The sequence below is a fragment of the Eublepharis macularius genome, chromosome 5 (genome assembly GCF_028583425.1).
Source record: "Eublepharis macularius isolate TG4126 chromosome 5, MPM_Emac_v1.0, whole genome shotgun sequence".
NCBI lineage: Eukaryota > Metazoa > Chordata > Lepidosauria > Squamata > Eublepharidae > Eublepharis > Eublepharis macularius.
The window spans coordinates 165,005,802-165,031,529 of record NC_072794.1 but is presented as its reverse complement, the minus strand read 5'-3'; the positions used below and the strand labels follow the sequence as shown (position 1 = coordinate 165,031,529).

Here is a 25,728-nt window from a genome sequence, read left to right as displayed (position 1 = left end):
ATCGGGGCCGGATCAGGGCCGAATCAGCCTGATTTGGGCCGCTGCAGAGCCTAGGAGCGCTGCAGAGCCCAGGACCCTGTGGGCCACATGATGATGTCACTTCCCGGAATGGAAGGTATGACGTCACTTTCCAGAGAACGGAAGGTAGGTCCGGGCCTCCCACCACCCGCCTAGGGGGGTAGGGGGACCTGGCAACCCTAAGTCCACATCTTATCACAGGTAGACTTATGTACTGCCATTAATCCAAAAAATTAGTTAGAGCGTCGTGACATCACTTCCTGTTCCAAAACAGAAAATAATGTCTTAGAAATCACCACCTCATCCCACCACTCCCTTAATGATCTCTGGAATTGCTAGCTAATGTCTAGCAGCTGTACTCTTGCATGAATTCTCGTTCTCCTGAAAAGATCAGACCCACGGTCTGCTGTCTCTGCAGTTCTGCCCTGCTTCTGTGTTTGCCTCTCAGCTGTTGAGGTGGCAATGCCTCACAATTCCCCTCCCCACCATGTGACATCTGCTCCAACTGCAGCAGCTATTAGTTGGGGCCAAGCGAGCTCTTGTTCACAGGAAGCTGGCAGTTCCTTCTGTGGTGGCAGCTCCCCTGTGATGGCAGCTCCACTTCACTTTGGGCAGCTTCACACATGGCAATTGCTGCCGGTCTCACTGGTGCTTCGAGCTGCACATGTGCAATGTGTGGATGTCATGTGCACATCTACTTGTGCCTCAGAAACCTGGGCCAGTCAGGTCACCCAAACATGGACATGTGCAGCATGGGTGTTTAAAGATTCCTGTATATGTGGGTGTGATGACCACATAGGGTGTGCCCGCTGCTCAAAATACCAGTGGCAACAATCCTCATGTGTGGAGCAGCCATTGGCCACACATGTGGACCCAGTCATGGCTGTGCATGATGCTTTTCAAAGTAATATGAAATAGGTCTCAGCCCCAATGAGCTTGGAGTCTAAATGTTATTAGGGAGGGGAAGGGAGGTGTCCAGAGACCCAGGATCGATTAACATATTATAAAGTTTTTATGGTTGCCAGACTTAGATGTGTAATAGGACTTTCCAGCTGGGAACTTAGTTTTCAGGTGTGTGTTGGGGCCCCAATTCAGGTGAGGATCATGATGTGTGGGAAAATAAAATAAATTTACCTCAGTGCCATGAAAAGGTTCTGGCTGATCATTTTATAAGCCTCTATTAAAGGGACAGAACTTTTTTTCCTCCACACTGTTGGCACCCTTATATAACCCCCCTCCCCCCATTCTTTCTTGGATTATATGAGATAACTTTTTTGCAAAATGTACAAGTCATCATTCCAGCTAAAAAAGTACACTGATGTATACTTTAAAAAAAATAAAATAAAGACAGACTTTAAACAGCAACACAACAGAACTCGTAGCATAAAAACACAAGACCCACAGGCTGTAGTAGATAACAGATGTAAAAAAATCACAAACAAGAAGTGCCTGGAAGAACAGGGAAATCTGTTTCTCCTCCAGCTGGTGAAAAAGAGTATTTAATGGGAGGGATCCCTCCTTTTCTCTTTCTTCCTTCCTTCCTTCCTTCCTTCCTTCCTTCCTTCCTTCCTTCCTTCCTTCCTTCCTTCCTTCCTTCCTTCCTTCCTTCCTTCCTTCCTTCCTTCCTTCCTTCCTTCCTTCCTTCCTTCCCCCAGAATTATTCTTTGCAAGCACACCTAGATCAGGCAGGACTGGGTGACCCAAATTTTCTGCTCTCTCCTTTTGGCAGTGGCAGGTGTGGCTCCTCTTGGTGCAGTGGCTGCACACGGCTGTAGTGTGGAGGTTAGAGGGTTAATGGCATGTTATGTTTTCTCAGAGATATTCCTGGATTGGATGGAGAGGCATGCCGTAAAATTTCACGCTTCCCAGGTGTGCATGAGTGACTCATATCTGTAGCACGAGGGGGCGTAAGCTGTCCCCCCCCCAAAAAATTTCATGACCTGAAATTGTCCCGGGCAATGCCGTTTGGCCCATTATGCAAACGTAACATGTAGCACATCAACAGGTATGCAGTTCCCGCTGGGGGAAATAGAGCCCCCTCACCATTTACTATTTTAGGGTGGCATGCCTAAGCTGATCAAAGATGCCCCCGACTGCAGCTGCCTTCTGAGCATTTACGAGCAATGCTGAATTAAGGATCGTTTGCTGCATTTTGGGTGGCCTCAAAGAAAAGGAACTGATTTCTGTACGGCTTCTCTGCTGCTCCCCTGGAGGAAGTACAGTGTCTACCATGCAGGGTTCTTGTGAAGATAAAACAAAGGAGGGGAGAAGAAGGTATGCTGCCCTGAGCCCTTTGGTAGGAAAGGCAGGATAAAAAATAGATGTGACCCGGCATCTTTTTTTCCCTTGTCTGATTTAGCCTATCCCCCATATCTTCCATTTGTTTCATCCACCCCGCCCCCATTTGCTTTGGTTGAGGTTTAACTGATCTCAGTGCTAATTGAATAAAGTCCTTAAAACACTCAGTTGGGAGGGGAGGGATTGAAATGATAAAATCAGTTGACTCTAAGTATAAGAGAATACATAGAATATGAAACAGCACAAACTGGGTGAGGGTAGTTGGACGTATTCATAAGCTTGGGGGAGCAGAGACAGGTGGGAATGGCATTACACTGTGATGCAACATCATTTTTATCTGTAAAACTGAAAGTGGTGTCACTGTGTTATGTGATGCTCTAGCAATCCTCTTGATCTCTGTGATAAAAACCATAGAGATTTGGAGGATTCCTAGAGCATCACATAACAGAGACATCACTTTTGGTTTTGGGGCTGGAAATGATATCGCTGTGCTCCTGAAAGGGTTACAACTTTTCCCAAGGCATCTTGCAGTCAGAATAGTAGCCTCCATGTTACCTAATATTTCTAGATGGTCCTTTTGTGGTGAAAGCTCTTTGTCATTGGCCAATATATTTTTTTTGCAGACAATACAACAGTATCTTTATAGAAAATGTCAAGGCAGGTGCCAGACACACAGCTTTATAAATATTCAATCCTAAATTTGCAGCAGTGTATGATCAAAGCCAGAGGAACTAATTATTTCATGTTTTTCTTTTGTTTTTCAAAATGTGAATTTTTAGAAGAAGCTGGCTTGCTTCTTGCAGCTGTGCTGCCATAATTAGTAAATTAATTTTATTTTGGCTTGCTTGCTTGACCCAGTGTCCTTGCCGACTGCCGATTTCAACCTCCTTGCCAGGTTCTTTCTGGCAATGCAAACGGAACGCCTTGCTCTGGCCTGTCAACAGAGTGGGCAAATTGCTGGATGCCTCATGGTATAATGAGAGAGTAGTAATTATATCTTCTCTCGGTCCCACCTTTTAAATATTATACTTACTTATTTTTTGTGCACAACATGCTGCAAATACAACCTTCTGCATAGCATACTCTTACCTATTTATGCGTCCATCAGTTTGATTAACAAAATTGTCTTGGGTAGATTGTTTACCACCCCAGATTTGTCTATATGCTATTATTTTTTCCATGCACGTAATATATTTATTTATTTATTTTATTTATTGTTCAATTTTTATCTTGCCCTCCCCGCAGGCGAGCTCAGGGCAGGTTACATCAGGTATAGGTACAGTGTAAAATCAACTAAAAACGTACAGCCATAAAATGCATAAAATATAGATTTTAGTTCCCAAGATGGCAGTCTTCGTCAAACAAGAATCCCCCCACCTATACATGAGGGGGAAAGGGAAGGGAATGGGGGCAACAATCCAAACAGGAGGCTGTAGGGGAGGCTCAACAGATAACCTAAAAGGTGGCCTCAACCATATGCCTGGTGGAACATCTCTGCCTGCTGAAAAGATAGAAGGTCTTGGCAGGCCCATGTGTCGACAGATGGAGAGTTCCACCAGATGGGAGCCAGGACCGAAAAGACCCTGACTCCGGTTAAGGCCAATTGTGCCTATCTGGCTGGGGACAGATCTGAGTGCTCTTTGGGGTACATACGGTGACAGGTGGTCCCATAGGTATACCAGTATTTTATGATGCCATTCTTCCATACTTGGTCATTTCTCCTGTTTTCAGTGTTTTGATACCAGAATTTTTGTTCTCTCTTGAAGGGGTTTTTGAGCCACGCTCCCAAACACTACTAGAGCAGCCAGTACTTCTGCTGTGGTGGGAAGCCACTTGCCAGCAACCTTAGTTGCCCGCCACTACTTGGAGTGGTGGTGGGAGAAAAATAAAAAAGATGATGTCAGCTGCATTGCTATGTCATTTGTGGGGAAAACCTGGAAGTGACGTAGGGCTGCTCTAGGAGTCACTGGATTCTTAGAATCACAGAGATTCCTAGAGCTTCCTTACATCACTTCCAGGTTTTCCTAGGTTTACACTGGAAGTGACATAGAGACGTAGCCAAAGTCACCCTGTATGTTGCCACCCCTAACCTGCAGGAGATCCACTAGGAGGACATCCAATTTGCTACTATGCTGGTTTTGTCATATAATTCTTGCAGTCCAATCCTCACCAATAGCATCATTTAAAAAAGGATCTTTGGTAGCAGCTGCTGGAAAGAACTTTGCCTGTGCTCTGAGACCCTGGAAAGTTGGTGCCAGTCAGTGAGGATCATCATCATCATCATCATCATCATCATCATCATCATCATCATCATCATCATCATCATCATCATCATCATCAATAATAATAATAATAATAATAATAATAAATTGATTAATTGATTAATTAATTAATTAATTAATTGCATTTCTAGCCCGCACTTCCCGCAAGCGGGCTGCCAAGTCCCTTGGTGGGGGATCCTCCACTCCCACCTTCTGCCACCACTCACCTGGCTGGTGGGGAGAGAAAGGTGGCAGAATTGGCCTCCTGGGCATGCTTTGGCTTGGTGCAATGACAGCACTCCCAGGCGTGACATCATTGCGCAGGCCCCAGGAGTGCTCCTGTGCTTTGCAATGGGCAGATTTGGGTCCCAAACAGGCTGAATTGGCCCCATTTGGAGCCTAAATCAACTTGGTGCGAAGCGTGCATGATGACGGCACTTCTTGAAGTGATGTCATCATGCCGTGCTGAGAGTGTGCACTCTGACATCACTTCCTGAAATGACATCGTCATGTTGTGCTGGGAGCGCATCCGGGAGGGGAGGGGAAAGGTGAGTGCTGGGTACTACCCATCCTGCTTGGGTGGGGGGTAAGGGGATCTGGCACCAGTAATGCAGATAAAAATGAGCAAAACATGCATTGTCAACTGTGGCATTAATATTATTTTGTTTTTCTTCTTTTTTTAAAAAAAAATCCCCTTCAGTTTTCTACTTGTTTTCTCCTGCCTGGTCCTCTCTGTTTTTTCAACTATTACGGAGTATGAGAAGAGTTCTGAAGGTGCCCTCTACATTCTGGTAAGTGACAGATGCTATATGTTTTTTTATTAATTTTTGTTCCTAAATTGAATGAAGTTGAAATGACATAGAACAGAAAACAGTAAAAAAAGAAAAGAAAAAGTAGAACCCCCAAGCCTGGCAGAAAACAAATTTAAAAATTAAGCAGTCTTCAGACAAAGAACAAGAGATGATACATGTTAATAGCCAAATAAATCTGAACATTCAGACCAAATGTCAAGATAGTTCACATTTACTTCTTGTCTGTTTAATGCTTTGTTTATGTCATGCTTGCTGTGGAGCAAAACGCAGCTCCCTGGAGTGAATCTCTCTCTCCCTCTCCCCCCTCTCCCTCTCCCTTTCTCTCTCACATACACTCAGTCCCCCCCCCCCCAAGTTCAATGAAACACCAAAAAACTTGGATTAAAGGATTGGAATCAATGCAGCATAAGCCACATGAAAAAGCCTGTCTAAAAGCGGAACTACAAGTGACAAAAGGCACAGGTTGGACACTTGTCAGCTTCCCTCAAGTTTTGATGGGAAATGTAGGCGTCCTGGTCTCGCAGCTTGGCTCTCCGACTGCTGTCCAATGGACTTTTCAACTGTCACATGTCCAACATTCCGCCAGAGAGCCTTCTCTGTCATGGGCACCTGCCTTCTGGAATGAATTGCCCCCGGAGATCTGTATGGTCCCTGACCTACACACCTTTCGCCGTGCCCTTAAGACGTTATTATTCCAACAAGCGGGGCTGGCCTAAATGTGTTTTACTTGAGTTGTTCTGTTCTGAGTTAAATTACCTTCTGTTCACTTTGATCTGATGCGCAGCTGCGTGGCTCTGCTGCTCACGACAGCTTGGTTTTCCTTCTCAGTGACAACTTGGCCCCTGATAATAGGCTGAATGAGAGCTTAAAGAATTCTCTCCGACAAGCAGATGCCTAGGATGTCTTGCACGTCCTGGAAGATTAAGAACTAGCAAAATCTTCATTGCACTCCTCGGCAGAGAGAGGATATGACGGGCTGTGGCTCAGTGGGAGAATCTCTGCTTTACATGCAGAAGGTCCCAGGTTTGATCCCCAGCATCACCAGTTAGGGATCAGTTGGAGGTGATGTGAAAGGCCTCTGCCTCAGACCTGGGACAGCCGCTGCCTTTCAGAGCAGACAAGGTTGACCTTGTGTGTGTGTGTGGACATTTTACTTTTAATACATTTTTTACTATTTTGAACACTGGTAGTTGTTCTCTGTACCACACAGACCTCCACCATGAATTCAAATCAGGCACCAGGGGAAGGGAGGCAGCCGGTAAATCCTTAATTCCCTGGGAGTACACAAGTGTGGCAAGCTGTCCCTGTGGTAACCAGAACTTGGGTAGTGGGAGATGTGGGCACGCCTCGGCGCGTGTTCATCATGTGTAAGGAGATGCAATGTTAGCCGGGAAGCGAAGTTTAAAAAGACACAGCAGAGGGAGATGGCTTCTCAGAGGGTTTGTTAATTTCATCTTCCCCTCCCCAAGGGCTGTCAGTTTCACCTCTCCAGTCTAAAACTGTGTGGGATCGCAACCAGAGGGCAGCAAGGAATGGACATGGGCTGGAGCTGCCTTCCAGAGCTGGTCTTGGACCTTGAGAGGTTATAATGGACTGAAGTTTCCCTTCTGGCATTTCAAAGCCCCTTCACACAGCTCCACTGTATAGCAAAGCCTTTGCCCTGCCACCAGATCTGTCTTTTTAAACTACCCTTCCTGGCTAACATTGCATCTCCCGACACGTGTTCTTCACATGTCAGATGTCTCGTGTAGAGAGACTCAATATGACAACATGGGGAGGGAAGCTGTCCCTCTTGAGTAATTCCTAAAATGGCCAGCGGGTGGCAGCTGTAGCAAAGAGAGAGAGGAAGCCGGAAGAGCAGTGCATCACTGCTTGAAGACTCTGGATGTCCGCTGGGCACCTAGACACTTCGAATGGCCAGTTGTGGGGGGTGGTGTTTGTGGGTCGGCGAGGGCATTCCACCACACGGCCCTTCAGAGCAATGGGTTGGCACTAGTTGCTGTGTGAAACTGGATGCTGGATGAGATGATCCGGTTGTGCCCTTCTTATGTTCCTATGTACTTTTCCTCAACTGTTCTAAAAAAACAAAAAGCAAGGAGATGCTTGGCTGTGCTCACTGACTGTCGATTGGCCACCTGCTAGTGATGTCACCAGGAAATGTCTCCTGCAGTTCCAAGGAATTTGCCTTGTTTAAAAGTTATGAGAGGCGAATGGATAAACCAGGGCCGGATTTAGGGTTGCCGGTGCCCAGGGCAATCCAGGTCTGGCACCTCACACGCACGTGCAGCGTGTACACTCCCAGCGCTGCATGATGACGTCACGGAAGTGACATCATCACACAAGGCAGAGCGTGCCCCCCATGCAGCAAGCCGGGTTCCCCAGCACGCCATGGAGTTGGCGGAGGCAGCATGGGGGGCTGGGAAGCCACCCGCGCCATTCGCCAGCTGCACAGGATGGGGCGGCCAGCTGCTCCCTGTCCGGGGCAGGTGAATGGCACGGGCGGCCTCCCAGCCCCCTGTGCTGCCTTTTGCCTGCTCCGCAGGACAGGGGGCGTGCGGCAAGCCGGCCGCCCCCTGTCCTGCGGGGCAGGCGAAAGGCAGCGTGGGGGGCTGGGAAGCTGCCTGCGCTGCCACCCGCGTGCTCCTGGTGGCTGGCAGCTGCGCCTGGCGCTCCCTCCTTGGCGGCGCTGGGGGCAGACTATTCCCCCTGCTCCCCCTCGATCTGGCCCTGGGATAAACAAATCCATGAACATTATGAAAACATGATTGACAGCCCTTCAGGAGTGTGATGGATAGAAGCAAGGTCAACAGCTGCAGCTGTTCCTCGTTGGGTTTGTACATCTGTCAATCCAACAAATTTGTCATGGACTGTCTTTATTTCAAGTCTGCTTGTGAAATACGCTGTGAATAAGGTACTAATAAATATGACTGAGTAAACAACATTTGAAATATGCAGTAGACAAAACTGCAATGATTGAGCTGCAAGATTTATTTATCTGAAATATTTATACCTGTCCTTCCATTAATCAGATATACTGAAGGCAGCTTCTAACAGATGGTGGTTCAAACAATTGCTTGATATTCTGGTGATTGTGTGAAACTTGATACCTGAAAAAGCTTATTTCTAGAAAGTTGCAAGGTATACTTTTTTTAAAAAAAGAATAAATAATTAAAATCCAGAATTTTGAAATGGGATCCTGCACAACCCGGACACTGTAGCTCAAATTACATTACATGCAAGGAAGTCTGTGTTCAGGGTGTTTTTGTGGTTTTCTTTAAAGATAATAGCAACACAGGGAGGTGTCATTCAAAGCAGCATTGTAGGACTAAAGGAGATATTTCAAAGAACAACTACTTTAAAAAAAAAGTTTGTACCATTTTCGTGAGACAGAGTAGCTCATCAAGGGAAGGCATACAGGTACCATAGGGGTAGGATATATTTTCCCTTGCAAAACAAATAGTATCTTCAGGGGCACTATTTGCATTGGAAAATGACATGGAAGAAAGCATTTAACACCCCCTATCCCGGTCATGCCCTCAGTCTAAATTGGGCCTGTTGTTGGAGGGAAGGCTGCATGGTATAGCCCAGAGGTGGCCAAACTTGCTTAATGTAAGAGCCACATAGAATAAATGTCAGATATTTGAGAGCCGCAAGAATGATGCATTGAAGTGACTTCAGATGAAGAGGCAGGTTTGGGGGAGTGTCCTGAAAGTGACATCACAGGAAGGGGTAGGGTTTTGCTGCCGTATGCTGGACGTGACATCATCGGAAGGGGTGGAGCTTGGGAAGAGCCATCACCTGACCTTTGACTTGGAAGTGACATCACAAAAGGGATGTCACATCCTTGCTAGGCTTCATCCCCAATGTCCCCAGGTATTTTCTGAGTCAGACCTGGCAACCCCAACATTTTTACTGAAAATATGAAAGACACGGAAAGAAAGAAGGAAAGAAGGAAGGAAGGAAGGAAGGAAGGAAGAAAAAAAGGGGAAGGGAGGGAAAGACACAGAAAGAAAGAAGGAAAGGGAGGGAAACAAAACAAAATAAAATGTATGGCCACGGCGATACTCAGAGACCTCCGGGAGATGCACAATATATCTAGAAGAGCCACATGTGGCTCCCGAGCTGCAGTTTGGCCACCCCTGGTATAGCCTGATCTCATCAGATCTCGGAAGCTAAGCAGGGTTGGCACTTAAATGGGAGATCACTAAGGAAGGCCCTGCAGAGGACAGCAATGGCAAACCACCTCTGCTTCTCACTTGCCTTGAAAGCCCCTGCCTGGTGTCTCCATAATTTGGTTTCGACTTGATGGCCCATATGCATGCATAGGTATGGTTAGCTTTAAAAGAAACTGTGTGATAACTTGAACACTTGTGCCATTTGTAGCTGAGCCTTAGATTGAGGGAAAATGTAGATACTTTAAGTTTCAGGACAATCCAAATTAAGAGCCAAAATTTGTGAGCTGCTTTGGGGACGGGTTTGTTTCTCTTTCCAGAAAACTGACTAATTAGCGTGGAATTCTCCTTGTGTTGACTCATCTTATTTACCGTCTCTCTTACAGGAAATCGTCACCATTGTGGTCTTTGGAGTGGAATACTTTGTGAGAATCTGGGCTGCTGGTTGCTGCTGCCGCTATCGGGGTTGGAGAGGAAGGTTAAAATTTGCCCGCAAACCATTTTGTGTCATTGGTAAGCACCATCTTCTTGCGTGGCTCTTGAGCACCCCTTCAGGAGACTTCCTGAACATGAACAGAACAGGATTGGTGCCTTCTGTGTTCTTGCTGTGTATCTCCTGATCAAGAGATTTCTTTATTTTTATTTGAAATGTTTCTGTGCCACCTTTTTTGTATCTTACATATTAACCCTCTCTGGCTTGAATTCTTCCTTTCCTCCTTGTATTCCCAGTGTTTGATAAACACTACTTGAGACCGTAGGTCAGAGGAGTAGAGTAAGAATGAAAGAAACGTTCAGCCCTCATCAAGCACTTGCTTTTTGGGAGGGGGTGGGGCTAATTTACAAAGTAGTAATTTTTTCATAGCTCAAGGAATCCTTGAGTATGAGGAAACACGTGTCTTGCCTGCATGTGGCTGTGCTTCATTGCTTGACCAAGAGATGCAGGGCCAATAAGATAGAAGAAGTTTTCATTGTGAGTTAGAGTACACAAGTCATCTGACACGTCAAGAACACATGTTGGGAGATGCAATGTTAGCCGGGAAGGGTAGTTTAAAAAGACAGAGCTGGCAGTAGGACAAAGGCTTTGCTATACAATGGAGCTGTGTGAAGGGGCTGTGAAATGCCAGAAGGGAAACTTCAGCCCGTTATAACCTCTCCTGATTCAAGCCTGACTCTGGAAGGTAGCTCCAGCCCATGTCCATTCCTCGCTGCTCTCTGGTTGCGATTCCATACAGTTTTAGACTGGAGAGGTGAAAGTGACAGAGCCTTTGGAGAGAGGAAGATGAAATTAACAGACCCTCTGAGGAGTGATCTCTGCTGGCTGTGTCTTTTTAAACTACATTTCCCTGCTAACATTGCATCTCCCTACACTTGACAAACACGCGCTGAGGTGTCTTGTGTAGAGAAACTCTTAGAGCAAGGCCCCAGATGAATCTCTTCTGGTGCTTGGATCTCTAAGCATGTGCCTTTCCCTTACCATCAAGATATAACAACAACAACAACAACAACAACAACAACAACATTTGATTTATATACTGCCCTTCAGGGCAATTTAATACCCACTCAGAGCGGTTTACAAAGTATGTTATAATTATCCCCACAACAAACACTCTGTGAAGTGCGTGGGGCTGAGAGAGCTCTGGGAAGCTGTGACTGATCCAAGGTCACCCAGATGGCTTCAAGCAGAGGAGTGGGGAATCAAACCCGGCTCTCCAGATTAGAGTCCCACCGCTCTTAACCACTAGACCATACTGGTGGATACCACCAGCCCGACACATCTGCAATTAAGAACGAGAGTTCCCAGTATTGCCCGTCTAGTTTTCCAGGCTGGCCTGAGCCCTTTCTCATCTCATTTTTGACACGAAGCGTGCAGGCCAAGATCAGTTTGTTAGACGCTCAGTTTGTGATGCTCCCTTGAGTTCTGAAAACTGTTAGCGTTTGGCTGGGGAGGAGAATATTTTTAGAACAGCCGTGGATCGGAGAGCAGAGCGAGGAAGTCTTGTAATTACTTTAATTGCCTTCAGAATCTCAAGAGTCACCCACTACACGGCATGTGGATTAATGCATAATATCCTACACTGCCCTTGAATCCTCTTGCTGATGGCGGGTGGGATAGGATAGTCCATTTCTTAGTATAAACTGAAGTTCCAGGGTTGAGTGAACTTCTTGGGGGCAATTTAAGAAGCGGTCTGTAATCTGAGAAACCAGTTATCTCTCGGGCCTACTGAGGATGAGCGATACACACACACAGTTTGGAAAGCAACAAAAAGCTAGTTTGCTCATGGGGAACTGGAATCTGTTTTTGTTGTATCCCTAAATGCAAATCCTCCTCTTTTCATATTGCATGCTCATGGGGGGAAAATAAACTTGGCTATTCATTGTGCTCATGGAATATGTGTGTGTGTTTTTAGCCAGTTAGATTCTCGTGCCTTGGGGTGGAACCAAACATTATATCCACAAACAATCCTGCATTCCCTGAGACAATGAGAATGTCAGAGTGGAGAATGCGGTTAAAAGGGAGGATTGAAAGTCAGGAGGGAAAAGCTGCTGTGACTTCCGATTTCCATCCCTACACAGCAATGTCGGTTTCTTCCTGGAGACTTGTCTATAAGAGCAGAACCACAAGTGACAAAAGGCACAGATTGGACACTTGTCAGCTTCCCTCAAGTTTTGATGGGAAATGTAGGCAGCTTGGCGGAATGTTGGACAAGTGACAGTTGAAAAGCCCATTGGGCAGCAGTCAGATAGCCAAGCTGCAAGACCAGGATGCCTACATTTCCCATCAAAACTTGAGGGAAGCTGACAAGTGTCCAATCTGTGCCTTTTGTCACTTGTGGTTATGCTCTAAGTGGCGGGGGTGTCTAGCAGAGCCCCTTTAAGTCCATTGCCTGTATTGGTTCAGGCTTCTAAGTGTCCACAGGCCCAGTTCTAGCTTAACTTCTTGGGAGCAGAATGTCTGGCTCAGCTAATTAACTGCACCTGCAAGGGGGCCTTGAGAAACAAGGGAGTCTTATCCCAGTTCCCGCCTAGCAACGCGGATTGACGGCACCTCTGATTGGCTAGGAATCTGAGAGGGGGGATGCTGGCTCCTCTCAGCCCTCAGGTGGCTCCAGGCGACTTTTCCATCAGCATGAGGGAGATTTTTGCTTCATGCCAGGCCTGACGACCAGACCTGCTTGGTATAGTTTAAGGAGTATGTTAGTGAGTATAAGCCTCAGGTTTTCCTCAGAGCAATGCTAAGTTAGCCAGCTTTATGTTTTAGTTAGTCAGCTATAGTTACAATAGACAAGCTTTTATTGTTTTAAATGCCCTTTGCTTGTGCCTTAGTAGAGTGGTTCCTGCTACTTGCATACATTCTTCTGAAGTAATAAACACCTTTTATGTAAGCCTTGTGTCTGTGAGTGTCTGGCCAAGTGTGTGCAGAGTCCCCCAGGTTGGAAAAGAACCCGGAGATTGGTGAGTCTCAACAGGAGGGCTAAGGGCTATCCTTCCAGGAGGCCTGCTAGGGGTTTGAGTGGCTGTAAGCAGCACTTGAAACGGCAGGCGGGAGGTAGCCCCTTGGACCCCTATCCCTGGATAGGGGGCGCCCCTTTCTCCAGTTTCCTTGCCTGCCGAAATCACATCCAAATAACAACACATAGTGCTTCAGACACTACAAATATAAGTTTAGTTCTTGGCATTCAAGGAAGGGCTGTGGCATAGCCATTGTTTGAACACATGCGTGGTTCATAGCAAGTCCATATTCCGTTTAAGGTATCCTTCTCTTCATATAAAGGGTCGGAGGCCTGGACTACATGCATGGCATAATGACTGCTAAGGTGATAGAACAGTGCTTGTGTACACTGGTGATTCCACTTACGACTTCTATGTTCCACAGTCGCAGCAAATAGAAAATGAAGCACCATGGACAAGGAGCCCTTTCCCCCCTGATATTTTTTTGTTTCTATGCAATTTCTATGGGGTAGAAAACACCACCTGTGCTGTGAAATGGCACAGAAGTTAGGATTAACTCCTCCACCACCTTATTCTGCTGTGTGACCTTCCTCTTCTTTGAGGAAGAAGGTTTTGTTTACCTACTCAGGGTGCTGGCGAGCAAGAGGGACCACAATGGCACAGACTTCATATGTGCATAGATGTGGGGAGATACCGTGGCTCAGGGATAGAGCATTGGTCTCAGTTTCTATCCTCAGCACCTCCAATTCAGAAAAAGGACCAGGTTGTAGATGCCCCATGAGACCTCTGCCTAAGATGCCGGAGAGCCGTTGCCGGTCTGAGTAGGCAAGGCTGACTGTGAGTGATTCCGCACACGTTGGATAATGCACTTCCAATCCTCTTTATAGATCATTTGGAACGGATTTTTCTGTGTGCGGAACAAATAATCCACCTCAAATGATTGATAAAGTGCATTGAAAGTGCATTATCCAACGTGTGCGGAATTAGCCTGTGTTAGACTACTCAGTAACCCTGTCCACAAGGTATACCGCATGCACTTACGATCTGTGTACACCTGATTTTTTTTAATACAAGTGTTGAGTAATTCTCATATTGCATTCGATGCCTGTACAGCTGAATGTGTAATCTGAAACACACACACACACCCATTTACCCATTTTAAAGTGAAAACACATTTGCAAAGTATTGTCGAAGGCTTTCACGGCCGGAGAACGATGGTTGTTGTGGGTTTTCCGGGCTGTATTGCCGTGGTCTTGGCATTGTAGTTCCTGACGTTTCGCCAGCAGCTGTGGCTGGCATCTTCAGAGGTGTAGCACCAAAAGACAGAGATCTCTCAGTGTTGTTGTGGGTTTTCTGGGCTGTATTGCCGTGGTCTTGGCATTGTAGTTCCTGATGTTTCGCCAGCAGCTGTGGCTGGCATCTTCAGAGGTGTAGCACCAAAAGACAGAGATCTCTCAGTGTTGTTGTGGGTTTTCCGGGCTGTATTGCCGTGGTCTTGGCATTGTAGTTCCTGATGTTTCACCAGCAGCTGTGGCTGGCATCTTCAGAGGTGTAGCACCAAAAGACAGAGATCTCACACTGAGAGATCTCTGTCTTTTGGTGCTACACCTCTGAAGATGCCAGCCACAGCTGCTGGCGAAACATCAGGAACTACAATGCCAAGACCACGGCAATACAGCCCGGAAAACCCACAACAACCATTGAACACCCTTTCTTACAAACAGATGTCCGCACATACATGCAGGCTGTATATGTGTTCGCTGCAACATGTGAACAGCGCTAGCATAAGGCAACTTTATGTGTTTATAAATCCTCCAGTTACCTTGGGAACAAAACAGAAGGTGGGCAGGTAATTCCCAAAGTGAGCATAAAGGGAAATTGGCACATGAGGAGCAAACCCCTTTAACAGCTCTGTTTTTCTCCCATCTATGCAGACATCATGGTGTTAATCGCTTCTATTGCCGTGCTCGCCGCGGGATCCCAGGGGAATGTCTTCGCCACCTCTGCGCTTAGAAGTTTGCGGTTTCTGCAGATATTGCGTATGATACGGATGGACCGCAGAGGGGGCACTTGGAAGCTTCTGGGATCTGTGGTATATGCCCATAGCAAGGTGAGCGTTGGAGACATGCTCAAGCCGATATAGCAAGGTGTAGTAGATGGGAAAACGGGCGAGAATTTGAGACCTGGACTCTGATCCCATCCGGTTGCTGAGTTTACTGGATAATAATAATATAATAATAACATTCGATTTATATACCGCCCTTCAGGACAGCTTGATGCCCACTCGGAGCAGTTTACAAAGTATGTCCTTATTATCCCTCCAACAAAACACCCTGTGAGGTGGGTGGGGCTGGGAGAGCTCCTAGAAGCTGTTACTGACCCCAGGTCACCCAGCTCGCTTCAAGTGGAGGAGTGGGGAATCAAACCTGGCTCTCCAGATTAGAGTCCTGCTGCTCTTAACCACGACACCAAACTAGATTTTGAGCTAGTCGCTAGCTCTCAGCCTAATCTACCTCACAGGGTTGTTGTGAGAATAAACTAAAGGAGGGAGAACCACATACGCTTCTATGAGCTCCTAGGAGAAAGGGTGATATAAAATTGCATGGATTACAGATAATGGGTTCCAGAATTGCCCAGATGACAGCCCCAAAGTTTCCTTAGCCTGAAATGGGCAAAACCAGTGTACTGTAATGGATGCTGTTATCTACACCTTGCTAAAGATCCTACTATCTCAAAAGAAAGATTTTATCTTTTCTCCTGGATAGCTTTCAGCTGTTAGTAAGACCTGTCAAACAGGACTGTTCTTTGAATAATTCTGCTTATCAGTACATTATTTATAGAGTTCTTCTTGCAATGCTTCTTCTCATCCAAGTACACAGACACCTTTCTAGAGTTTATTTCTTTTATTGAAATTACACCCTCGTCTTTTAACGAAGCAAGTTATCAAAATATATATGGTTATTAATATAAATACTACAAAAAACAGAACACAGAAAGGCACTAAGTATTAGGTTCGCTAACATTTCCTAATTAACTCTAAGTTTAAAACAATCAAAGTGTCTATGAAATGCATTAAGATGCCCATAGCATACAATGCAAAGATCAGATTCTCACCTAAATTCTCATGAGATTTCTTCCAATCAGAACTCTTAACATACGATCTGAATGTGCATATTATATAGGTTTTCTCATGTAAAAATCTGAGATCTTTTTCACGTGATAGCACAAAAAAACTTGGTTTGATGCTTCATTAAATATTCATAATTTCTGTTGTATAACCTTCTAATTAGCCAAAAATGACATTATATCTAACCTGCAAAACAAAACTATAAATGTGTGAGAAATAACAGAAAGAGTTAAGCTGGTAGCTCACCATTGGTCTATTCTTTGATAGAACATTAATCTAGATAGAGTCCACTATTTTTAATTGGCTGTCAAAGATGAAAGCACACCTGTGTTAAGTTAGCTAACATTCTGAAAAAAAACCACACAGGCAGTTCTTGCAAAGTTTAAAAGTTCACCTAGAATTGTAGCTGCATGCTCAGTTTTACAGAGATCTATAACCATCATATCAGTTTGGGCCTAGATGGTAAAAAAATTGTGGATGTGCCAGGTTGGCACTAATGCAAGACAGAGGTGATTAAGAGCCATTTATCAGGTCAGATACTTTCTTGCATTGTTTCTCATTTGAGGAGGTCAAGAGAGCCCCCACTTCCTTAGCTTTCTGCAATCGATGCAAAACCGAATTATTCCAAAAGGCATTTGTATTGTAGGGGGGGGGGGGGGCTCATATGCTTCGCTAATGAGTTAACTTCACCACTATGTTGCCTTACATCCTATCTGTTGCTTTCAATATGTGCTCCTATGAGCTACCTGTGCTTCATGTTGTCTAATGGCAGCCCTAGAATTGCTTATGTTCTCTTTCAGCATTTCTCCAACTCTGTCCTGGATTCTTGCTAATGCTCTGTCTTTGTAAACTTGTGTTTATTTACCCTGTGGCATTATTTATGGAAATGCCCTTGATACTGACTCTACTGATCTCACACTGTGTAATCCGCCTTGAGTCTCAGTGAGAAAGGCAGACTAAAAATGACATAAATAAATAAAAATAAATAAATAAAATAAATTGTTTTACACTGTGTAATCTGCCTCAAGTCTCACTTAGAAGGGCGGGCTATATATACAGCAAATAAATAAATGAATAATCCAGTGTGAGAAGACCAGAAGCACACTCGGCTTGATTTTTCTACAGGCCACCTTCACTTCACTTGAACTTACTAACGTTTGATGATCAAGCCAACGAGCCTGATCAGGGTGGAGAAAATTTTCATCCATTTTCTCCTTCTGGCTGCAAACCTGTGATTTCTCCATACTAGGAACAACGTTTGGGGGGCATTTGGGGCTGAATGGAGAGCAGCGATGTGAGGAAATCCCTTCTATCAGCAGAGATTTTCTGTGCGATTCAAACCCTTAGCTTGAGAAGGGGAGTAACAGTAACTTCCGTTCTTCTCTTTCCTCTTCCGCTGTGCTGCAGGAGCTCATCACTGCCTGGTACATTGGATTTCTTTGCCTCATTTTAGCCTCCTTCCTTGTGTATTTGGCGGAAAAGGAAGAAAACGAGGACTTCGATACATACGCAGATGCTCTTTGGTGGGGCTTGGTAAGTATCGTTGGTGGGCCAGTTACTTGCTGTCATTGTGAGGTGGTTTTCATGCACAGATTAAATGATAGTTAAAAACCTGATGGTTTTTTTTTTGTCAGTATTGGGATCTTAAATTCAAATAGGCTGTGGTTGCACTTTTCCTGCTGTGCATGGATCCCTGAAGCTTGAAAACTAGCCTTGTGACTTTCCTTGAGAACTCCAGTTTGTTTCCAGGCCCAATACAAAGTGCTGTTTAGGACATTTCAAGCCCCACAGGCTTCTCCAACATGAAGCCACCTACACTTTGTGGGCATCTGGCAAAGGCTTTATGGGCCACCAATGTCAAAGGTTTGGTTAGGGTTGCCAGGTCCCTTACGTCCCCTGGCGGGAGACTGGGACACTGGCACTTATGCTGCACCAGCTTCTCAGTTCTCTGTGCTCCTGGCATGCATGATGACATCACTTTATGGAAGTGACATCATCGCATGGGTCAAAGGGCAGCCCGAGAGTGCGTGCATGCTCCCCAAATGGCTGAATCAGCGCCCCCTCCTGCGGGCCTGATTCAGCCTGAAATGGGCCCATTGCAGGGTGTGGGAGCGCACCACGGCAGGGCGCAGGGGTGTGCCGCGGTGCCCAGAGATGCAGCCGTGACACTGGATGGGGTGCCACCCCGCTCGCCAGGTTAGTGGGGGCAAGGGGGAGGAGGTGGGAGCAAGGGATCTCTCGAGCCCAGCGTGAGAATGGCAAGCCTAGGTTTGGTGTATGGCTACGTGCAACGGGGCCTCTTTGGTGGTGGCACTGAGATCCTGAAATTTCTCCTGTGGGGCTGCTTCCATGCCAGGGTGATTTTTTGTAGTGGTCAGGTTGGTAATCAGTGGTGTATATGGAACCCCTTTTGCAATGAATATTCTAGATGGCAGAAGTAATGTTTCCTCTCCATTGTTCGTGGTGGTCTCACTTTCACATCCAATAGGTATTGAAGACCTCCCCTTGCTATGTTCTCATGTGACCCTCAGGATTCTCTACTATCCCTATTTTAGGTTTCATTTTTTATTTTAAGGATTTCTTTCCCCTCTCCCCTGTCCCAAAGGCAGGATGTGGGGTGGGGGATTTTCTTTTGATCTTTAACAAAAATCCTCCATGAGCATACTTAATGCTGCATAGGAATAACTGAATACTTTAAAAAACTTCTGTTATGAGCCTTGTCCTATGTAGTGGCCTAGTGGCTCCAGAAAAGCCTGTACTAGAGTGACTACAGGGCCTACATTTCCCAGGTCCCTTTTGGACCCAGTGATTGGTTAAGAGGGGATTGGGAGGGGAAAATTGCACCAATAGAGAAGTGGGGGTGGTGCCTGAAAAGAAGGGATAAAAGGCCTCATCGCAGTGGGAGGGTTTTCACTCCTAGGGAACAGAGCTGAGGAGATGCTGTTGCCGACGGAGGGATCCCTCATCCAGAAGGGGGAGACAGTTGGAAGCCAGTTGCTAGGAGAGAGAAGAACAGTCTAATTAGATGCATTAGGGTGTGTTAGTTTGTTTATTCACCAACCTTTCCTATTCTCTTTATTTTACAAAGTTTTGAACACCAGTTATTAATAAATCTGTTAAATGAAGTTGTTTATTCTGCCTGGGTCCTCACGCCTCATTCAGTCACATAATAAATAAAACTTACTGGGAAAGAGTAAACAAAAGGGGGTCGGTTGGGTGCTCTGGGCCCTTCCGAGGAAACCTGTACCAGAGTGGGGGCAGCCTACAGAGAGCTTCCCTGGTCCCCTGCCTGCTTGCTGTGACAACTTCTACAGACGGAAGTCCACATTTAAAGAGGCATCCCCCCCTCTGGTTTAAAAGTCAATAGATTCTCTTCAGTTATGCTGTCGTAGCACAGTGGTTATGTGGTTGGGTTGCGAATCAGCACTCTGCTGGTTTGACTCCCACTCCTGCCCTGAGCTCAGCAGGTGGCCTTGGGTAAGCCGCTCATCTCAGCCCCAGCTCCCCACCTGTTCTCTGCTCTTAAGTGGGGCACTAATCTGTCTAGAAGAGAGGTATATAAGCACAGTTACTATTTTTACTAAGTAAAAATAATAACAAAAATAATAGTATTATTTTTACTAACTGCTGCAAGTGACTGGCCCCTTGCAGTCAGCAACAAAGGAAAAGAGTAATTGACCAGCTCTCCACAGAAGTCCTGCAATTAGTCTGTTTCCCCTTCAGAGACAAGAAACTTCTCCTGTCCATAGCACCCTGCCTAGGAAACACCATTTTTTTACAGGTTTAAAATAAAGCAGATTTTTTTGTTAAAGGATCGGGGGTGTTAATGGTCTTTGCACAAGCAGAGTATGACATCATGTGGCCATGTGGAAATATGTGCCAGTTGGATGGCTGAAAACTGGAAAATCCTTGTTTGGAAAGCAGCCCTGTAGCTATTCTAGCCCCATCTCTTACGGCCTTTAGAAGGGTAGTTAAAAACTTTTTTTGGAGCCAGGCTTTTGAGTTAAGATAATGAAATTTGAGGTGAGGATTGTTAATCCTAATGGGATCATGTTGAATTTTAATTCTGTTGCTAGGTTGTGCTGATTTAAGGGAGGTGTGACTATGATGGATTCACCAGGTTATTTTATGGTGCTTTATTCTATTTATTTTTGTCCTTCAGTTTCTACATTGTTTCTGAGTTTTTGTTTTTTAAAGAATTTTATTGGATGGGTCAAAATACACCAATCATAATACATAACTTCAATATCCATCACATTATAATAATCCCCCCCATCCCCCCCTTTTCAGTTGACTTCCAACAGTTTTCCATTCCCCTTATATATACTACTTCCCTATCTCCTATTTTATTAACACCTATTTCTATATTATAATATATAGTATACCATAACCTACTATCTATTATAACATATCCATATACTTAATATAATATAGCACATCCATATCTACTAATTTTGAAATACATCTCTTACTAGATTTCCACATTACTATAAATTATACTATATCACTCTTAACTATACAGTATCATAATTCAATCTCTAACTAATATCAAGTAAAGATCTATCTTCCCCTACATTGTTTCTGAGTTTTGTTTCCTTGCTTGTGTGCATGCGTTTGCATTTTTCGTGCATTTTTACTTTCAAAACCCAACATTTTAGCTGTTATGCCCTTAGGGTACTTTCTTAACCAAAAGTTAGGTAAAATATGAGTACATAATACTGCAATGTAGCCCTTTTCAACCTTGATCAGGGAAATGAAATCTCTTTACATAATGTCTTTTGTGTGGTGCCCACGGAGACTGGGATTCTTTGGTGTGAAGGTTGCAATTCCTGTGTGTGGCATTTTGGGCAGGGCCCCTTAAGCTGCAAGAGATGAGTTGGGCAAATGTAAAAACATGCGGCTTCCACCTTTCTTGGGTGCTCCATGCAAATCTGACAGTGTTGATGGTTTTGGGATGATGGGCATTTTGTTGGTCTTCGAGCCCCAACAACTGCCCAGCTTCCCCTGCCATCATGTCCACATATAATCACCCTGGCCTCTCTTGATGCCTATTTTAGGAAAGTAATGGTGGGAAGGAAGCAAACAAATCCAGTCTTCAGATCAGTGTGTGTAAAACGGTCATTAGTTTGTTCCTTCTGGTTAATGAGCTGTTCAGAATGGAAAAAGAAGCCAGAAGGAAGGAGTTTCTGGGAAGAGTTAATGACAAGCAGCCCCACCTGCTAAAAATGTGCTTGGCTGAACAAGCCTCTTGATTTTTTTGACAGAATTTGGCATCAGGCTGAGTTCATTTTGAGGTGGGTGTTCTTCTTCTGGTTGACACGATAAACTTCCTTTGGAAGATGGTCGTTGTTTCAGTTTAATGAAAAATGCGGTCCATCTCCATGGAATTGCTGGAATGAAATCTTGCAACATTTCATTCTTACAATAGCAGAGGATGGAGGGTTCAGCAGAAAAAGGCTGGTGCTAGGAAGGCTCCCACACATCTACCATTCTGCAAAATGTGCAAAATAGAACAGTTTGGGAAGGATATTTTTATAGAAGGATTACAAGTGCACAGTAACAGATCCGGCCAGGAAGGCTCTTTTGTATAAGGGTTGGCTTTTCTTGCAGTGGCTCTTTTGTATAAGGGTTGGCTTTTCTTGCAGTGGTTTTTGTGTGCATCATCTTGCTTTTACTGCACTAGCCTCTGCCTTTTAATCCATTTCTGCATTCATGCCTGATATGCAATAGAAAGTGTTTTGTTTGCATTCCAATTCTAAAACCCTTGTCCTATTGCATTGTTTTTTGGGTAATTTATGCTGTCTGATTTATGCTGTTTTCTCTGTTTTGTAATCTGCCTTGAGTCCCCATGAGAAAGCAGGCTAGAGAAATAAATAGAGGAGGGAAGAGGGCCACAGTATAGGAGGAGAAAGGCAAGATGCCCTAAACATGTATTTCTTTTTTTTCCATAGGAGAAATGACCACATTTCTCAGTTTCCAGGGTAATAGCTGGATGGCCTGGTTAGCTCAAACTCAGCAGATCTTGCAAGCTAAGCAGGTTTGGTTTTAGTTAGTACTTGGATGGGAGATCAGTAAGGAATTCCAGGGTGGCTATGCAGAGGGAGGCAATGGCCAACCATCTCTGCTTGAAAACTCTGTGGGGTTGCCATAACTTGCCAATTTGGTGTAGTGATTAAGAGCAGCAGAACTCTAATCTGGAGAGCCGGGTTTGATTCCCCACTCCTCCGCTTGAAGCCAGCTGGGTGACCTTGGGTCAGTCACAGCTCTCTCAGAGCTCTCTCAGCCCCACCCACCTCACAGGGTGATTGTCATGAGGATAATAATAACATACTTTGTAAACTGCTCTGAGTGGGTATTAAGTTGTCCCGAAGGCAAAGGGTGGTATATAAATTGAATGTTGTTGTTCTCAAGGGGGGTATATAAATCGAATGTTGTTGTTGTTGTTGTTGTTGTTGCCTGTTGTGTTACCCAAAACAATAGATAACCTTATGGCACTTTATGACCTATGAAAGGGTTGTGGCAGACAAGGTTTGTTATTCTAAAATTTTATTAGATAATTTTATTAGATAAATAAATCTTTTAATTTGCTGCATCACTATTTTGTGTCCAAACAATGAAGTCTTTGTTGTTTTGGAAATATCATGCATAAGGAACAGACTGGTTGTATGATAGGGTTACTGAATCAGGCTGTACTGGGCAGGGACTGAGAGCCAGTGTGGTGTACGGGTTAGAATGTTTGACTAGGATTTGACTGAATGGAAACCGTTTATAGACTTTTTACATGAAATGGATAATAAGGACTTGATGACATCTGGATTTATGGATTAAGAATCGTGAACAATAGAAAAAAGAGGGCCCTTATGTTCAACTTGGAATAAGTGGGACTCTGAAAATGGTCTATATTTGTGGCAGAGAAAATCGGAACTCAATCTGTAGTTTAGTTTAAGGGTTTCTTTTTCTTTTTTCTTTTTTCACTTGTTTATGTATTGTTAGCAGGACTCATTTTGAGGGGGGAACACACAGGAATGCAGTTCGGGCAGTTCCCCAAAGAGGTCACGTCAGGTGGCCCCACCCACCTGACTCCCGGCCATTTTGGGCCCATTTCAGCCTGGATTGGGGCCGAAACGGCCCAGATAGGGGCTCTGATGGGTGGTGGATCACTCTCCCACTCAGTAGTGGCCCGATCCTGACCATTTTCGGCCCTTTTTTGGGCATTTTCAGCCTCTTTTTGCCATTTTGTGCCCAATTTCGGCCCTGGATGGGCAGGATTGGGTCCAAAACAGCCAGGATAGGTGTGGCATATGCAAATCAGTTATGCTAATGACACTTCTGGTGATGTCAAGGGGCTTGGCATATGCAAATCAGTTATGCTAATGAGGTATGCTAATGAGTTCCTCCAGCTCTTTTCTACGACATGACCCCTCATTGTTAGTGTTTCTTCTTTTTAGAATGTTGCTTTTTATCTTCTGTGTTTGTTGTCTATAGCTTTTATGTTATTGTTTATTGTTTAAATAAAGAAAAAATCCAGTATAAGAATGCCTGACTAGGATTTGGGGGACCCAAGTTTACATCCCCGCTCTGCCAGGGAAGCTTGCTGGTCCAGTCACACACACTCAGCTCACCGGATCGTTACCAGGATAAAATGGAGGCGATGAGAAATATGTAAGCCCCTTTGGGGAGAAATGAAGTAAATAAAACAAATGAAAGTTCAAGTCAGTACACTCAGCCAGATATGTGACACATAGCCACGTGATGCAGATTTTTCGGGACTGGATTGTTTTCAGGCTGTGGGTGGGACGCTTACTTGTTTGGAGGTTTTTTTTGTGTCATGGAGGTCTGGCCCAGCTTTCTCTTAGCTCTGCTAGTTTTATAAATAGTAATCTTCTTCTAATTAGCTCGTCACTTCATGTTTCTCAACAGTGATGAATAGAGCAAAACACATATAGGGCAAAAGTTCCTCCAGTTCAAAACTTCTTGCAAAAATTCTATATTTTATTAGTTGGAATTTACTGATTTTTTTTTAAACCATATTTCCCATGTGATGAGTGTTCTTGGACTTGGAAGGTGTTGAAAATCACACATTTGATGAGTGCGCATTTAGCATTCTTTTCTTTCTTTTTTTAATTGGTGAAAGTGAAGTCCTATCTTTTTTAGAAGTGTTTCTCAGAACAATGTTTTTAGAAGCGAATTTTCACGTTTAAATGTTTGCTGAATTTTTCTTTGGTGGGAGAACTCATTTTGGCTCTAACATTGAGCCAACAGAGGGACACGTAATGGACCGAAGCAACTAGCTCAAACCTCATCATTGAGTCCTGCTGGAGGAGAAGGTATGGCAGGCAGAGGGTATTGGGAAGCAGTAATGGAGCCACTGCTGCAGCACCATGCAGGCGCCCAGCGACTGAATTGATAGCTGAACTTTGCATGGGCACACATAAAAACCTGAGTGGCTGGACTCTGGGTTTGCTAGCCACTCCGCCGAATAACACCTGATGAATGACTGCCTGTCTGTCCTCAGATTACTTTGACCACTATTGGCTATGGAGACAAGTGTCCGAAGACCTGGAATGGACGCCTTCTTGCAGCGACGTTCACCCTGATTGGTGTATCCTTTTTTGCTCTGCCCGCCGTAAGTAGCCACTTACAAGCCACATTTTTACTGATATCTCTTTAAGAACTAGATCTGCCTTTGCAGTGAAAATAGCATTCACACTTTTGTCTTCCAATACCTGTGAAGACTATCATTTTTAACCCCTGTTTGCAATTCACCGTTCTTCAAAGTAAGATAAAGGCTACTATTTTAGAAATGTTCTCCTGAATATGCATAGTACGTTAGATTTAGTGATGGCGCTGTTCTTTTAGAAGTATGGAATTTTAATACTTGCAGGGCTTTTTTTCTGGGAAAAGAGGTAGTGGAACTCAGTGGGTTGCCCTTGGAGAAAATGGTCACATGGCCAGTGGCCCCGCCCCCTGATCTCCAGACAGTGGGGAGTTTAGATTGCCCTCTGTGCTGCGGCGTGGAGGGCAATCGAAACACCGCTCTGTCTGGCGATCAGGGGGCGGGGCCACTGGCCATGTGACCGTTTTCAAGAGGTTCTGGAACTCCATTCCACCGTGTTCCAGCTGAAAAAAAGCCCTGAGTACTTGTATTCTGTTGCATTATTTGTTTTTAATGTTTCTGTCCTTATTTTAATATTGTTGTACTGATTTAATTATATTTATATTTACCTTAGTTTAATATTATTTCTAATATTTATATTATTTTAATAGTGTTTTTATATGTATGCTGTAAACCACCTCAAGCACCACATATGGTGGAGAGGTGGTATATAAGTTAAATAATTAATAAATAAATAACATACGCTTGCTCAGTGAGAGCCCAGCTAGACAAGATTGGTGTTCCCAGGGATGTGTGGCCATTTTACAGAGTAAGTTCTTGCCAGGAAACTCATTTTAACTGTACCATGGGGGTCCAGGGCCACTGTAGTGCAGAGAGAGGAGGAGGGTCTCCTGCCTTCTCCCCCATGCTGTTTTTCTGACCCAAAATGGCATTGGGGGCATATGGGCAAATAATGCCCTTGGTGCTATTATTG

General features: G+C 44.7%; 1 protein-coding gene across 4 annotated transcripts in view; it reads left to right on the top strand.

The window, feature by feature from the left end:
* Window positions 1–25,728, top strand: part of KCNQ2 (potassium voltage-gated channel subfamily Q member 2) — a 140,369-nt gene that overhangs the window by 62,232 nt on the left and 52,409 nt on the right. For all 4 annotated transcript variants that reach the window (XM_054980655.1, XM_054980656.1, XM_054980654.1 and 1 more), the window contains exons 2-6: window positions 5,278–5,368; window positions 9,948–10,074; window positions 14,946–15,121; window positions 17,546–17,671; window positions 24,654–24,764. In XM_054980655.1, the coding sequence (XP_054836630.1) occupies window positions 5,278–5,368; window positions 9,948–10,074; window positions 14,946–15,121; window positions 17,546–17,671; window positions 24,654–24,764 (631 nt within the window). The remainder of the gene's footprint in view (window positions 1–5,277; window positions 5,369–9,947; window positions 10,075–14,945; window positions 15,122–17,545; window positions 17,672–24,653; window positions 24,765–25,728) is intronic.